This window comes from Sinocyclocheilus anshuiensis, unplaced genomic scaffold, assembly GCF_001515605.1.
Source record: "Sinocyclocheilus anshuiensis isolate Anshui unplaced genomic scaffold, SAMN03320099.WGS_v1.1 scaffold641, whole genome shotgun sequence".
Classification (NCBI taxonomy): domain Eukaryota; kingdom Metazoa; phylum Chordata; class Actinopteri; order Cypriniformes; family Cyprinidae; genus Sinocyclocheilus; species Sinocyclocheilus anshuiensis.
The window spans coordinates 696,850-714,620 of record NW_015536503.1 but is presented as its reverse complement, the minus strand read 5'-3'; the positions used below and the strand labels follow the sequence as shown (position 1 = coordinate 714,620).

General features: G+C 38.9%; 1 protein-coding gene across 1 annotated transcript in view; it reads left to right on the top strand.

Annotated features, from left to right (window-relative positions):
* Positions 1-17,771, top strand: part of LOC107690828 (plexin-A4-like) — a 49,374-nt gene that overhangs the window by 16,599 nt on the left and 15,004 nt on the right. The window contains exon 2 of the mRNA XM_016489251.1: positions 10,767-12,081. Within this exon, the coding sequence (XP_016344737.1) occupies positions 10,867-12,081 (1,215 nt within the window). The 5' untranslated portion in view covers positions 10,767-10,866. The remainder of the gene's footprint in view (positions 1-10,766; positions 12,082-17,771) is intronic.

The window sequence follows — 17,771 nt, the reverse complement described above, 5'->3', positions numbered from 1 at the left end:
TCTGTGTGCATTGAATTTATTTAATACACGAGTTTCACAATTTGAGTTGAATTACTGAAATAAATGAACTTTTCCACGACATTCTAATTTATTGAGATGCACCCATTTTTGGGTGAACTATCCCTTTAAGGAACATTGAGATGAATGTGCGTATGTGAGTGGAGAATGGGAGGGTATAAATTGGATTACCAGTGTTGAATCCAGTTGTGTGTATCAGGTCCCCAATCCCAAGATTATTCCATCCCCCTCACGCACACACACAAATTAAAAACAGTTTAACGGTTTATAATAATCAGTTCTGAGCTTGTGATTATCAGGCATTCATGTCTAAGAAGTTAATCTTGCAGGTCCAGTTCATCCAACGCTGTTTGAACTGTACTGGATGAGACTGAGTATTAATACTATATGTAAACCAGTGTTAGATGGGTCATCTCCAGTTCAGCTTGTGGAGCATGGCATTAACAACGCCAAGGTCATACATACCCTGCTTTGGATAAGTGTTTGCAAAACGAATGTGAATGTCTACAACATCTTTCTTAATGTGGTCTGTGTTGGCTGTTGGTTTCAGAGATCATATCTGACTTTTTTTTCTTCTTTTTTTACATGTCCTCCATACATCATTATTCAGCTCACTTTGACTGTGCAATTTGCCTTTGGGCTAAAACTGTTGGTTCCATAGAAAGGAAAATGCTAGGAAGCTGTTCAGTTACTGATGTAGGGCAAGCTGTTGCCATCTACTCACATTGATTATTGTAGACAAAACTATGCTCAAGTCAGCTGAAACCTCTAACTATCTTTCCTTTTAGTTGATGATATGTGGCGTGCAATGATGACAGTCAGACCCCACCTCCGGCTTTGCCCAGCACATATCAGCACTGTATTAAGAGACTCTGCTGTGTGGAAAATGAACTTTTATGATCTTTGATTTATTACCTGCATCAGTGGCTCTGAAACGCCCCAGGATTGCTTTGAGGAAAGCTGAAGGGAAAAGCCTTCAGTCTGGGTGAGAAATCAGATTCAGCAGCACTGCTCTAAAACACTAGTGTGCTGAATATATTTGCTCTAGAAGTGACTAACGTTTTGATTTAAGGTGCTGAACTGTGCATTTGTCTCACAGCAAGTGTTGGGATCATAAATAAGACATCCTCTTAAACACTTGAGAGGTGACCTGACCTCTCATGAATGCCCTTGAAAACCAATCAAGTAGTGTGGAAAAACTAAATTTCACAGAGTGAGAAGAGAGAAAAAACATAGAAAATCCAGTAGAGGTCACATAAAAGTTTCAGTATGCAGCTGTAACGTGGTGTGACTGACCAAGGATATGATTTTAGCTGCCCCCATCTTATATGTGGAGGTGAAGAGAGAATGAGGGAATGTGTGGAACATGTTGAGACTCATGAATAGTAGACCTTCAGGTGAAAGAGAAAATACCTGATTTGTCTACAAGCTCTGCTTCTCTTGTCTAAAGGCATTTTAGGAGCATTTTGGAGTTTGAAAGATACACTTGGTTAGGGTTGGTTGAGCAGCCCTTAAAAACTGGAAACCCCTTGTTTACTTTTTCAAGAGTGGTGATAGACCAGTATATCAGTGAGGCTATTCAGTTTGCCAGTATTTTACTATTTACTTGTTTATTTTAATTCAAGATTACGAATGTTGTGTAAAGGTGTTCCTGTAATATTAATTTTGTGTGTTTCTTGTTTAATGTCATTATTTGTGTGGTTGTTTGGTTTAGCTTTGATAATGCACGGTCGCCTTTAGTGTTTAATTCGGATGTCAGACAGGCTTGTTTTGTCTCACATTGGTGTATTTTTACACAGTTGTATGTACTTGATAATCTGTGTCTTCTGTTGGGCTGCGTGCTCGTCTTTTGTAATCTGGATGAATGTCTAATGAAGAAAAGGAGGATTTAAAGCCTCTGAACATCACAAATACCAAAATGAGTGGCTAACTGCACTAAAACGTTCAAATACATACAAAATTATGTCAAAATGCCCATCTTGGCGAGTATCCAGTTAAACACAGTCAGTCTTCTGCCTTTCTGTGGAATTCGGCTCCTCGTGTTTCAACCATGTTCTTGATCGAATCTTAAATTGTCTGATTGGGTCTGATACCCTACAAGGAGGTAGTCCGGGCCGTATTCCAGACAAAACTGGACAAGTGTAAATGCATCTGGTTATTGAAACCACATATGTACATTTTACTCCTCCCAAAATGTTAAAATAATAAACGTGTGAGAGCGTGTTATAGGCTATATGACATTAGTCAGACTCTGACATTAGTCAGACTGTGCTACTGCAACACACATCGCTGCAGTCGAGTAGCTGAGTATCTTTTCAGCAAGCCGACGTGCAAACTGCCGCGAATGAAACTGAAAGTAAGACGCAGATGGTCAACACACAATCATCTTCATTTAAAGTAGTAAGACAAACTTATCTTTCCAGTGCTGATGCCGCGCGGTCTCCTCTTTGATATTGAAATGAGCTGATAATTAATAAAATGCAGCGCTTATCTTTTGATTTCGTTGACGTGAACTCAAATTTAAATATAGCACGGGAATTGAAGATCGGATTTATATCCGTTTACGACACATTTATGTGGCCAAGTGTAAATGGAAACGTTTGAACAAATCAGATAGATATCCGATCAGCAAAAACGCATGAAATGACCAGGTGTAAACAGGCCCTATATAGGGTCCGTGGATAAGCTCTTAAAGGGACTGCAGTCCAATATTCCTACTGCTGTCTGTCATGTTAATCAAAGAACAAAAGACAAAGAAAATCACTTTCTGCTCTTGACTGAATACGTTTTATAACTTTAATGGTAAGCATTAATCTGTATTTAATTTTTACAATGAAGACCACAGAAATTAAAGTAATCAAATGTAAAATAACACTGTATGTCGGTGTTAATAACACAAAAATCGGTATCGGCAGATCACACTAACAAAAAAAATTGGAAATCGGAATCGGCCAAGAAAATTGCAATCGGTGCATCTCTAATTTTTTTGTGTTCTGCAGAAGAAAGCCATACAGGTTTGAAACGACACGAGTGTTGGTAAATGATGACAGAATTGTCATTTTTGGATGAACTGTCCCTTTAAAGTACATATCATTTCCCCATCCAATCACAACCAGGTCATTAACATTGCATACTTCTTTGTGGTCTTCCTGAGACATCGGTTAATTGAATACAAGACCTCATTTAGACATAGTAATGAGTGACAAATAAGACATTTGTTTATATGGTGAGCTGGGCATGGCAAACATCAACAGGAAGCAGCTCTGAGTCTAACTTAATCACAGGATACTGACAATGAAGATCAGTAGCTCTTCAATAGACCTCTTAACAGGATCAAAACATCTTTATCTGAAGAGATAACATTCAGTGCAGTCAACGCCCATGACCCTGGGTATCAGCACAGATAGAGAGCAGGTGGACCAAGTAAAGAGAAGGTATGTTTATGTGCTTCTATGCATGATTGAGCGTGCATCTTTATCTGATTGTTTATCATTTCCATGTGAGTCTGTGTGAAGTGTGTGTTAGCCAGTACAACAGGCCGCAGTATCTTTTTATGGTCTGCAGGAGACACGTGCCCGCTCAATGCAGAAAGCACCCCTGACAAACACGTTTTCATCTTGGAGTAAGACCCTGACTCTTTTGATAAAGGTGTGAGAAGGGAAAAAATGCATTTGTGTGCAAAAGAGAAGGGAAGTGATTTGTGTATGTGTGTGAGTGAGGGAGAGGAAGATGGATGGAAAGCGTCTGACAGAGTCTGTTTGAACCGAGAGCTGCTGTGGAGGATTACGGTCCCTCTGATCAGAACAAGGGAGGAAATAGAAAGAAGGAAATGGGAGAGAGAGCAAGGACAGGCAGATGTCAACATGTCTCTCAGATCCACTGGATTTGTCTGACCAGCGTTTGGTCTCAATCCATTGCTTTGAAATGCCACGATTCAGGGAGAGCTGAAGTTTTGATGAATTCTGTAAATAACTCTGTACATTTGATGCATGCAGACATCAAACTAGGGGTGGCATGATACCATTTTTTCAGAACCGATCCGGATACCAAAAGTTCTGAGTATCGGACAATACCGATACCGATCCGATACCAGCACAGGTTTTTTTTTTTCTTTTCTTTTTTTTTCTATACCTCAGTGTGTGTTGACCTGATCATCACTCTTTTGTGTATTACACACAATCTACTAAATATAGACAACTTCATTATAAAGAAAAATAACAAGTAAAAAAAAAATATAATCATAATCTATGAGAAAAATACTATTATAAACTAGGTTAGTGGATAATTCAGCAGCAAAAGTTACTCTACAAAAATTATTTTGAGTTCACAATAATTTTATAAAATCTAAACATTTAGAGAAAAAACATTATTTAGTGGGGGAAATAAAAGTAAATGGGTGTAATCTGGTAAAATGTTATACATTGCTCTTTGTATTGTAGTATACATTCATGTAAAACAAGTAAATATAATTATATATAAATATATGCAATAAATTAAATACATTTCTTTTACATTTATAGCACAGTAATGAGGCAGCAACATATGATAGATAAGACAGAACAAGAAAGGCTATTAACAATCTTTCATTGCGCAAAAATATTATAACATGAAAGGCTCCAATACAGAGCGGCACGAAGCACTTATGCGCATCCCGTGCGCAGAATGATGCGCTTGAAGCAACTCGGAGTCACAGCGCGCAACACTCTGCATAGAAAATTTCAGAGCACAAAGTGAAGAGATACTGATGCGTAGTGTATTATTTCTGTGCGATAGTTTACTGAGCCTTTTCTTTTAACCGTTTTAAATTTCAGTTACTGTGCGCATGAAGCACGATTCATAGTGCTCTGTACGCCAGTGTTGTGATCTCTAACAGACACCCGGTAGAAAGTAACATGATTTAGAATTAGCTATAAACTCCAGCAAGATAAAGTCCTTTTATGCAAAACCGCTGATGTTTATCTACAGATCAAGTATAATAATAGGAACATTGTATCATCCTAAAGAGAGTTTCGTCTTCTTGTCGTAACTGAACGCCACATGCTGTCTGAATGCTGAATGGAGGATGACAGACAGCCGCAATGACCGATACCCCGATCCGGCAGAAAATGCCAGTATCGGAGCGATACCGATCCTGAATATCGGATCGGCGCACCCCTACATCAAACACGCATCAGTTCATGACAAGTACAATAATATAATAATTCAAATGACAATTCAATGCACTAGTGCTAACGTCACTTTGACTTTCGCATGAAAAGTTTCCAATAGCATCACAGAAAGGAGACACTGCTGTTTTGCCATTAATTTACATAAAATATCTAGTGTTGTATTTGTTTTTGGCGTTCTGCTGTTTAATTTGATGATAATGCAAAAAAAATCTAAATTTTTTTCAAAACATTTGACTGATAATTGATTTTTATGATTTTTAACAAGTCAACTTGAAAATGTAACTACAACATGATTCAAGTAACTTTTTCTTTATTAATCTAGTTTAAAAAAATGATATTCCAAGTGCACCGCACATGAAGTTGTCAACATGATGTAAATGTTAAACAAATCACTTGCAAAAAAGATGCACGAACTACAATTACATCTTGTACAAACTTGTCTTATACATATTATATGTTCAGAAATAATACAAGGAAAATCTCAAAAGTCAAGGTAATTCACTGAAGGTATAGCACCAGTAGACTATTATTAACTATAAATGTTCTGTAAAAACAATGAACAGCAGCTTTCAGATTGATGTCACCATGATGCAAACATGAAATATCATACAGTAGTAGTTCTTTACAGGTTTTCATTCAATTGCGCTGATTTTCCATTGTTTTTTCCATGTAAACATGGAAAAATGTTTCCATGTTTCCAGACACGCGTTTGACTGTTGTGCTTGCATCTCTTGCAGCGTCTCATGCATGAAACGGCATACTAAAAACCGCGGTGCTCAATTTAAAAGAAGTTCATCTTCCTGCATTTTTCCCTATTCCACTGCCCGTGCCGCATCGTTGTCAACACAAAAGCTCATTCTGTGTAAATGGCACCTAGTGATATATTCTACTTATGGTCCTTATGGCGCCGACATGCGGTTGGATCATTCTTTTCTCTTTTACTGTTAACATTGGCATGTTGTCAAAGTGTCTAATTCTAACGTTTGGTAATATTTCTATTCAAAATCGTGATTCCTCGATTTATAAAAAATCAAATCGTGGCAAAACATTAAATTCGAATGAATCAATAAAATCTGAAAAATCGCCCAGCCCTAATTTGATGTATGGGTGTTGCAATATACTGGTATTGACTATAACCATGAAATATTGATATGTTAGGATGTGCGCACATTTACCATTGCTCTGTGAAATTTCCTGACTGAAATCCAGTCATTTGAATGGGAATCTGCATCGAGAGTTTCGTGTGAAGGTGAAAAAGTTCACTGTGCAGATTTCACTTATGTTTAAGTTTGGTCATGCAAATTCGCTGTGTTGACCATCAGAAAACTGTTTGGTTTGAAAGTGACTTCTGTGTGATAAGTGCTGTATAGCCTACATCTCTACACCATTGACAATGGACAGTAGATAATTTTTTAGATGCATGATTTTGCTAATGTGGTCGCACCTTTAATACTATGTATATGATAATATTGTAAGTAATCCAGTGGCAGTAATTGTTTGACACTCTAACATTGTAGGTGGCGGTATAGCTCGCAAGTGTGGGAATTTTTTATGTTCTGTAAAAAAAGACGGTTTGTTAGTCTTGTACGCTTTTGTATAGTTATGGTTACAAATTCCTCTCTTTGCCTCCTTGCACTTGTGTTTTTAGTGTGATTCACTGACCAACAAAGAGCATACACAAAAGAAGTTACAAATTAATTTGATTGATAGCATAATTCTGTTTTTTTTAAATATCTATATAAGATCTATAAAAGATTGTTATTGTGAGTTGTTTTTGGCCATGATATTCATGTAGTGATATTATAGATTTGTCGGCCCTTAATTTAAATTCAATATGATTGTTCTAGAAGATTTTAATTGACACTGAAGAGTAAGTGCATTACAGATTATTTGTGTTGAGTGTGACCTTTCTGTTGCTCTCTCTCTTTTGAGCATCCTGAAGTCCCATCAGATTTTGGTGGGCGTAGCCCCTTCGCCCTCTGGGAGGGCTGTAGATAATTAAAAACCCTTATCTGTATGTGCTCGTGTGTAAACATAACTCCTTTTCTTCGTAGCATCCTTCTGTCGCCCTTTCCTTCAGACCCACATCAGGGATGAATCCCTCCATCTGTCCATAGAGGGATGAGGAGCGCAGGCTGTGCTAATGAAAGTGGAACAGGAGGATGTATGCGTAAGCTTCTGTGTGTATGCGTGATTTCGCCTGTGCGGGTGTCAAAGAGTATGAGATTTTGTGACATGCTGTAATCAAAGTTGAATTGCACTGTTCTGAGATAATGCTCTTAGATCAGGGAGGATAAATTCGGGATTGTTCAGATGCCCTTGGCCTCCCACCCCCTCCCACAGACATCTGATGAAATTCAAGGTTGAGTGTTTGCAAAGCCTGGAAAGGCTCCAGTCAAACAGTCTGGTCTTAGGTAAATTTAGTTGCTTATTCTTTTTGCCCATTGGTTATTTTTGGAACGTTGTCAATTAATGCCGCCAACAGGTCTCTGAGACCTTCACTTGACCTCATTTGACACTCAGATGGCCTGGAGTTTAGCTTGAAATGCAAAAAGTAGCATGAAAATAGAGAGTCTACCACTGCCAGCACCAACCCACCCAACTTGAATCCAGGATTTAAGCAGCCTGGTGTCAACTCAGTTTGCCATCCTGATGCCCAGTGTGGAGCGTATGGTTTTTGGCAATTGGTGCACATTTGAGCCAGAAGGCCATGAATGGGACAGGCTTGATACAGCAGATTCAATCTGAGATGTCAGAAGGCAACATATGCATGCAAATGCTCTCACAATGATGCTTAAGAAATCTTTTGACCAGAATTTGAAGTATTGATTGTTTTGTTTCATGTAGTTCAGAATGGACTGAAATCAATACACCTGTGTCCTGCTTTTTTGTCTTTTGTTTTCTTTAGCACAGAGCTCTTTCCAGTTCTGTAGTCCAGTTTTCAGGCGCTTTCAAAAATGCCTTTGACTCACAATTATACATTTTCTTGTTATTGCTGTGTTACTCTGATTATTTGTACTGGTTTTCTGGAAGCACAAAAGAAAATGCATCAAGCGAGACTTCACTGTCGCAGTTGTATCTTAGAAAGACAAAGAATTGGAATGAGAAGCATGAATATCCAATTATTTATCAAGTGAACACACACACAGCTTAAACCCTAAATGTGCCGTTTCCTCACATTCCCAGAGATGCTGCTTATGTGTGGTATTAAACACGAATTAATTAGCACTCTTTGATGTGGCTACTCAGCATGTGGTCTCCAGTCCATGTATATGTGTGTGTTGCAAGCAAGCTTTCCAATAGAAGAACTGGTTTTCAATTGGCAACATGCTGGACTGTTGGACGGTCTGAAGGTCAACCCATGTTTCCTGTTCAAGATATTGGGAATGTTGTATCTAGTCCAACTGGCAATCTCCTAAAGCAACCTATGGGAAGATGCTAGAATTATAAACCCCTGTTTTTGGATGACCTTGCTGATTAGCTGATCCTAAAGCACAGCGCTAGATGCGTTTTTAAATATTTTACCACCATGGATTGGCATGGATACTTGCTCTTAACATCTAACCATGCACAGAAAAGCCTCTATAAAACCAAGCTGCTTATTATTTTACAATAATTTGATATCTGCACATTAATGTTTCTGAGAGTTGTTGGAGCCATAGCCTAATGGTTAGTAAACATGCTACTGGTCCATTGAGCCATGGTATTTGTATGGGAGATGAAGTTTTAAGTCCTGGTCCCATTTTTCCCCTCTTCTCTCCATATAGTTTCCCGTTGTCTCTGCTTTGTGTAAAAAAAAAAAAAAAGAGTATTTAATTGTAGAGCTTCTGCATGTGATTGCTTTATGGGAAGGATGTTGATTTGTCTTTTGGCTATTATTTGAACCCACCAACGAGTTGAGGGGTCATAATTTGTGTTTTGATTCAGCTTTTCAAGACCACCATTTCCTCATGCATGTTTTTTTCCTCGGCTCACCTCTCCATTTTCTCCCACTTTAAATGTAAATGATACCTGCTATAGTGTTTTGAAGTGGTTCTTTGCTAGACTTTTCTATCAGAGAACATTATCCCCCACTGCTCAGATTACACACACTACTATATTTCCAACCATTCTCTTCCATACACACGAACACAGCTGCATCAGGACCGTTCTCACGCAGAATGGAAAGTGTATCGAACTCTTTATTACTCTCCTATGCCACTGAGTGGGCTAACACTCCCTCCCCTAGTGCGTCCCTGCTTTCTTTTGCAATGGCTAATCATTACTGTGGAGTCCATACCCTTCACTCTGTATAACTTCTTAATGCCCACTACAACAGCTAGGCAGTGATTTTCACGTCTACTGTGAACCTCAGCCAGCCTAGCATACCACTACTAACTTGATCTACAGCTAAAAATACTGTTTATATACAAGACTCTGTTGTGCATTGATGTTCAAACTTTTATCATTTGTACTGCTCAACACTACAGACTACAGAGTCAAAAGTTACATATTTTACTCAAGTATAATAAGAAAATTCTGTTGTTTTTTTTGTCCCTTGATTTTTGTGCAACCATTAGCAATTCCTTATAATTGGCCCTGTGGTCCACCACTACTCAGACATTGCAGGCATGACTAGGGCTGAGATAATAAATCGATGCATCGCAAATCGAGAAATTATTCTGCATCGATTCTGAGATTTTCCAAAGGCATCGCGATTCTCTCTTGAATCGATTCTGAGCTTAGTTTTTAACAGGAGATGGCACTGCGTGCTTTAGAAATAGCCGTATTCTGCGTGCTTCCATTTCCTTATACACGCACTACTTGAACCTAAAATAATCATTCATAAAGTTCAAAAGGTTGAAGCGAATTACAAGGATGTTCCCCAGTGGCTGTGTTTACACTAATCTCGCATCATAAAAGCCGATGTGCAAGTACATTTAACCACTTACATTACTCAGCCGAATGCACAAGCGCTCTTCTTCGTGAGCATTTGAGTGTGCGGTTAAAAACTAGCCTAGAGCATCATCTGCTGTTAAAAACTAAGCTCAGAATCGATTCGAGAGAGAATCGCAATGCATTCCGAAAAATCTCAGGATCGATCCACGAATCGCGATGCATCGATTTATTGTCCCAGCCCTAGGCATGACTGTGAACTCTGCCACTCCTTCAGCCATGTCAGCACTATCTGGAAAGATGGAAGAAAATCGGCAAAGCATGCAAATCGCATACTGAGGGGAAAGTCAATTAGAGGGCCAGAGGTCCGGCTGTGAGGTGGGGCACAGGCAGAGAAATTGTGCCCATTCTAGCTGTTAGCTCCTGGGGCAAATGCATTATCCCATTGAGAATGGCATCCATTCATGCCAACTGTGTGAGGCCCCAGAGTGCCCTTTTTCACCTGTCTTTCTCTTTCTAATTACTCATGCGCTTTTAAAATGGCAGGAAAACTGTCATGTGGCTTTAATCATTTGTCTTCCTTTCTCCTTCTCTGAGAATCTTTTGTGGAGGATACAGTGAATTGTGGTATCCAGTTTCATTGCTGTCGAAGCTAATGCTAATATCTTTAATGCTAACATTCTTCTGTTCTTTCTGTCTGTGCAGGTACAGAATGTCCCCAACTTCACGAGAAGCCTGAATACTGATACAGAGCACAGGTAACAAGTAGTGGACAGAGACACTCTTCCCATAGGGCAACAGGACAATGGCTTCCCACAACAGGAAATTGAACTGTTTCACTTTTTCTTGCTGCATCATTGTCCTGCTGGTTCCCCTCGTGGCTACAAGGCCACAACAGCCTTCAGCGGCATCCAGAGTACATGAGGAATACAGCACATTCCAGGTGGAAAACCCTGAATGGACCTTTAACCATCTTGCGGTGGACCACAGAAATGGGAATGTGTACCTTGGGGCTGTGAACCGCATTTACAAACTCTCACCTGGGTTGGATGTACAGGTGTCACATCAGACCGGCCCAGATGAGGATAACCGGAACTGCTACCCTCCCCGAATAGTGCAGCCTTGCAGCGAACCACTCACGTTAACCAACAACGTCAATAAGATGCTGCTTATGGACTACCGTGAGAACCGGCTGTTGGCTTGCGGCAGCCTGTACCAGGGTATTTGCAAACTCCTCCGTCTGGATGATCTCTTTAAGCTTGGAGAGCCCTTCCATAAAAAAGAGCACTACCTCTCTGGTGTCAATGAGAGTGGCTCCGTTTTTGGGGTCATTGTGTCTTACGGTGACGCTTCACCTGATAAGCTATTCGTGGCCACAGCTGTCGACGGAAGACCGGAGTACTTCCCAACAATATCCAGTCGTAAGCTCACCCGTAATTCTGAGGAGGATGGGATGTTCGCCTACGTCTTCCACGATGAATTTGTTGCCTCCATGATTAAAATCCCATCGGATACATTCACGGTGGTACCAGACTTTGACATCTATTACATATATGGGTTTAGCAGTGGAAATTTTGTGTATTTTCTCACATTGCAACCTGAAATGGGAGGAGGCCCAACGACTGGGTCATCCTCGGCCGGGCGTGAACAGGTGTACACTTCCAAACTAGTGCGACTTTGCAAGGACGACACTGCGTTTAACTCATACGTTGAGGTTCCTCTTGGTTGCGTTAAGGGTGGGGTTGAGTATCGCCTCCTGCAGGCGGCCTACCTTTCCAAGGCAGGTACCATTCTGGCACGTTCGCTGGGCATAGGACCCGATGATGACATCCTTTATGCTGTGTTCTCCAAAGGACAGAAAAGGAGGCCCAAGGAGTCATCTCAGGAGTCGGCTCTATGTGTGTTCACTCTGAAAGAAATTAATGAAAGAATTAAGGACCGGCTGCAGTCGTGCTATAAAGGAGAGGGAACCCTGGATCTTGCCTGGCTCAAAGTTAAAGACATCTCATGCAGTAGCGCAGTGAGTACATTCAGCACACCCCTGCTTACCTGCCATTAGCAGAAAAATTCTACTTGTGACAGTAACTATAGTAACACTCTATGACTGACGATGATTGATGTGAACACTGCTATTACATTCAGAGCTAGTCATCAAATTGTATACAAATTGAAGTTTTTGAAACGAGACCATTCAAGTTTTTACCAGAGCTAGAGCTAATTTTGGTCGGATAAAGGCACACGTATGAGGTAGTGCCCACTAGCAATACAATACCACTTTTGATCAATTACCACTGGCTGTGTTTATAACAAGTCTTTTGACAACACAGGACAAGGTATCGAAATAAAGTGACATTTTTAATGGTTACCTGGAAACTGACTGTTTTGAAAGCAAAAATCTTGTATCTTAAACTGTGGGTGTTTGGGCAAAATGAATTGGAGAATTTGTCTTTCCAATTTCAGTCTGAATTTTTATACCGATATTTAAAGAAGGACAATGATATCTTATCTTGCAGTAGATCTGATCACTATATCTGTATAAATGCAGTTTTTTGCAGGTAACCTTTTTTTGGGCCCATTTTTCTACTTTGAATTTCTCTTGAATTAATTCTCACAGCAGTGACAACATAATTGCTAATATTTTGGTTACCAACTTATGGCCGGTTCCAAGTAAAATAACTCATTTGATCCAGTAGTTTTTCCCTCTGTTCCACAAAATAAGGTTAAAATGTTTGTCACTTGTGTAAAACATCTCCTCTAGGATAGGATACTCAGTGGGGATTCAGTTTTTCTAGGCCTTTTGATAAAACACAGCCAAGCTGTAAAAATGTGAAACCACCTTACTCAAAGAATCAAACTATTATTATAATAACACTTTTTATTGAATTCCAGCCAGGGAATAAACAAACTATTACCTCACATACCGCTCAGCACCAGACCCAACAAATACTTGCTCCTTTCAGGAACATCAGCGCTGGTTGAATGGAGTCAGGTCAACCGCTACAGCAATAGAATGAGCTGTTCAGGCATTTATAAGAAAGATTCCATGGTAATAGCACAAACTATTCCTCTGAAGTACCTTGGAGTAGCATGTAAATACCATATTAATACCATGGTATATGTCATCATATGATTTTACCATTACTGTTCCATGATACTGCCACTGTACCTTTTTTAAGGTGGTAAATGAGGTAACATGAGGGTTTCTGTGTAAAGGGTGCGATTTTTGTCAAGTTTTTTCTGATGTGGAGAGGATTTGTGTGTGAACTGAGGTGGAAGTGAAACTGACACACTCACACATACACACACACACACTTACAGGCACTCACACACAAGAATAAATGTGAAGCAGACTGTGAGAGATTGCTGTCGTGATAAGTGTACGGCTAGAGAGAGAGGGAGGAAGGAAGGGAGTTCTGTTGAGGAATGGTGCCATTTTTGTGTGCGCTGCAGTATGGCCACTGCAGCATAAATTAAAGAGAAAGCGTCACAGTGAGGAGAGAGAGATGGATAGCCTGCGTCTCCTCCTCTGGTAACTATGGCTACTAGCTCCTCATTTAAAAGCCAGGCAAGTGTTTGATTGGGGAAGAGAAAAAAAAAACAAGTGAGCTCAAACACATTATATCTGAGACTGATAAATGCTCTGTTGCTGTTTAAATGATCTTCTCCGAGAGCTGTTAGATCTCGCACACAAATATTAACACAGAAATACACAAACACATGAATACACAGGCTTAATAAAGACAACATGAAATTAACTTTTCTCCTGTTTACTTTAATAAATATCCATGGTCTGTTATTCTGAAGAACACAGTATTTCATCAAAATTGGGGATACACAGTATATGTTTTTCGTTGTTGTTGTTGTTTTTAAATATATTGTTTTTAATTTATCTATCAATATTTGATCAAAATCTGTTTATTAAAATCTTTATCAAATCTTAAATGTTCTTTTTTTTGGTAAATTTATAATGTGATGTCCAAATTCACTTGTAGAGTTAAAAATTGTTGTTTTTATTTTTAGGTGTTTATTATTCATTTATTTTGACAAAAATGAATAATATTAATATTGACTAATTAAAATTTATTAATGAAAATGTTAAATGTCATTGCTGATAACCAATAATATTATTAATATTAATGTTTTATATGTATAACAATATATTTATTTATAATACGTTTTAATATTTATGCGGTTATACATTTATGTATTTATAATGTGTAATAGTTATAATATTTATGCTTAAAATATTATGACTTTCTCCACGTAATGAGCTGTCATGTCTGCAGATTTAACCAAGTGTAGCGTGGCACGTGCTTAGGGGGTTGAAGAAGCGTTCTAGCTCATGTTTTCATCTTAGAATCTAACCGAACCACCGACTCTGAGCGGGTCCCTGGTTTGAGGCCTTTTTAAGGTCTCGGAAGATTAACGCCTCTCGAGAGGGGCTTGTCCAATGAGAAAGACAGAAATTCCAAGCGGGAGGTGGCAATTGCTGGAGGGTTTTACGACCCTTTGTCTCTAAGCATGGTAATTTGCAAATGGAACTTGAATCGAAATTACTAAAGATTCTCAGGACACTAATATATTGCCTATGTACCAACATATATTGTTAATCTAATGAATAACTGATTTGTTAAATCAAATGAAAAATTGTGTTTTTGATTGGTCCAGACGCTACACAAGACTATGGTTGAGGAGAAAAATAACCTTAAATTATATCGTAACAATTTCCATTTTTTATGGTACAATTACTGTACATCCTAATGGATAAAACTGAGCCTCATCCTATATTTGCTTGCCACATAATATTCTGTGTCATCTGAAAATGCGGTACATTATGGAAGTTGAATGCATTGTGAATGCTGTTTCATGTTGTCTTTCACAGTGAGCAGACTACATTAGGTATAAAGCAGCTTCCAAACACCCACATGCAGAAGGAACAAGGGCACGATTGCGCTGACTCACCTATGAATAAAAGGACACGCTCATAGACGGATACATTCAGACACTCATGTGTTTCTGTAAAACAACCACAAATATATTCGAAAGTGTCCCAGGGCAAAAAAGAATGACATATCTTTCAGGCTGTTCTGTGACTGAAGTTAAACGATCTTGGGCTGCGGAATTCCCGTATCTGTGTTCAATGGGACTGCGTTGACAAGATAAAAAGTGGGGAATGACAGGAGTGAGAAAATGGCACATGAACCTGCTATCTTAGTGGGGGAGATGGATGTTTTGCTAATATCACTCGGATGATTTTACAAGAATTGCAGTTGTTGGTCTCAGATGGGTTTGTGTTTTCAATAATGCATGAAAAACTCACTGCTGCAGTTGTAACATTGCTGGACTATTGCACATCATCATTTACTGAGGGCACCAAACATATACAAGCTTCTCAGCACAAACCAAGAAGCAAGAAAGAAAGAAAAAAGAAAAATATCTGGTAGCGACTCAGTAGCTTTTTGACTTTCCTGATATGAAAGTCTAATTAAGTAAGCAGAGTAGCGCAGTGAGATCAAGCAAGCCCTTCTTCATGAATGTGAAGATAACATTCTCTCAATATTCAGCCCTCTGCAAACATTACATCAACATGATAGTAATGCAGGTTCGGTGAAGATAGGAAAGTGATGTATATCTTAATATCCTCTCTGTGCCCTCTGCAAACGATAAGGATATTATGCTGTGAAAAATCATAGCATAATGTAAGCCTGGCTCATATGAGATAATATCTCTAGTTCTGTCCAAAATTCAGGTCTTTACTAGCAGTCATCGTGATGTATCATGTGCAGCTTTTTTTTATTATTTTAGATGTATATAAAAATAATATAGAAAAATATATGAACTATGATGTAATGTTGCTGAGACCCAACAATAAGAATATTTGGCATGAATTCCATAACTATTTTAATGCTTTAATGGTGTTTCATGTGTTCTTTTTTTTTACATAAATGTGCTAGAGGGACATCTGTGATGCGATGCATCTCACAGTTTTTTTTCCAGTGTTTAAGATAGCATGAGAAGTTCAACTTAAAACTGTTAAACACATCCTGAGACACCTGTGTTCTGTAGCACTGTGTCTGTCTGTTTTAAACTTAAGATTCGTCCTCTGCAATCAGCTTTTCCTGTCTTTTTTTATTTACAGTGATTGCTAATGTCACATTACCATAGTTTTACTGTAGAAATAACTAGTAACTATGGTTACCATGGTAAATTTAGTGTGTGTATGTGTCAGAAATTTATTTGCAGAGGCAGCAGCAGTACTCTGCTCTGCTGGCTCTTTCAAGCTCTCAGTTGCTCTCTTCTCTCATGGTGTGTATTTTTCCCAATTAATGAACAGATGAGCAGCCCTACTGCTCATTAGGACAGTCAGACTGCATGAAGGGGCACTGTTAATGTCAAACATGACATGTGCACACAAACTCACAAAAGAAAGGGTGTGCATTTCACCATGTGAGACAGAGTAGCCATCTTCATCAGTTCTTTAAAACAGACTTAGACTAAATCTTTTTAGATGGTGGTAATGAGTCGTCTCTCAAGCACATACAGAGGCATGGCATGTCACACACAATGGTCATGCTGTCACCCTCTTTAGGAAGAGATTGTGTCTCTTTGAAATATGTACCACTACATGTGATATGAGCTCTTAATTATGTTCCACGCCCAGATGCAAAGGTGCCTCCTTTCTATTTTTTTTCCACTTAAATATTTATGTAATATTTATTATTATTATTAATATATATATAACATGAGAATATATAATTTCCCCCCCGACAGTTGAAGAAAGTATAATTTGCCCAATACTTATGAATTCATGAGATTTGAAGACAGGCCCATGTTCTCTTAATCCCAAGTCCAGGGTTCGATAAGTCATGCTCACAGCTTTACTCCCACAGGGTTACAACTGGCAGCTGTGTACTGCTATTTAAAGATCAGATACACCAAAGGGGAATCCAAATGCAGAGGCAGATATCTGAAGCTCACTCAAGACTACTGTAGCTTTGGTTGTGCCAAACATTTCTCAGACTTCCCAAGTGCCTTTGGGCCCAGACAGATGAGTGTTCAAACCTGAACAACAAAAGGCATTCTGATGTTTGTATTTATTTTTTGTTTTTTAAAGTGTATGGGGTTGATTTGTTATTGACTGGAACGTCACTGCCTGCCATGCTTTTTATTTCTAACAAAAACAAGTTAATTATAATGTTCCATTTGTTCCATCAAGGCCAAATATTTTAACTATTATTTACAAGGAATTCATTCATATTCATTGTGTCTTGTGTAGGGTTGGGTACCGAAACCCGGTACCAATATGGCACCGGTACCTATATAACTGCTATGTACTAGAACCGAATCAGAACGCAGATTTCGGTGCCTCATTTCGGTGCCATGCCTAAGCGATCGATTGAAATATTTGTCCTCTGGTTCTCCGAAACTGATGTAAGAAGCATCATCACCAGCACCACACGTGAAAAATAATTTCCCGACTGAGAAAATGCATGTGAACTCAAGTTTGAAAGCTCTAATAATATAAATCCAGCAAATCTTTGTAGTAACGAGAGTGTCCATGTTGTTTTCACATTCCGACTTAAAAGCACAACTCGGGAAATGAGAGCATCCGAGGAGCGCGTGAATGCAGTAATTACAGTGGGTACGGAAAGTATTCAGACCCCCTTAAATTTTTCACTCTTTGTTATATTGCAGCCATTTGCTAAAATC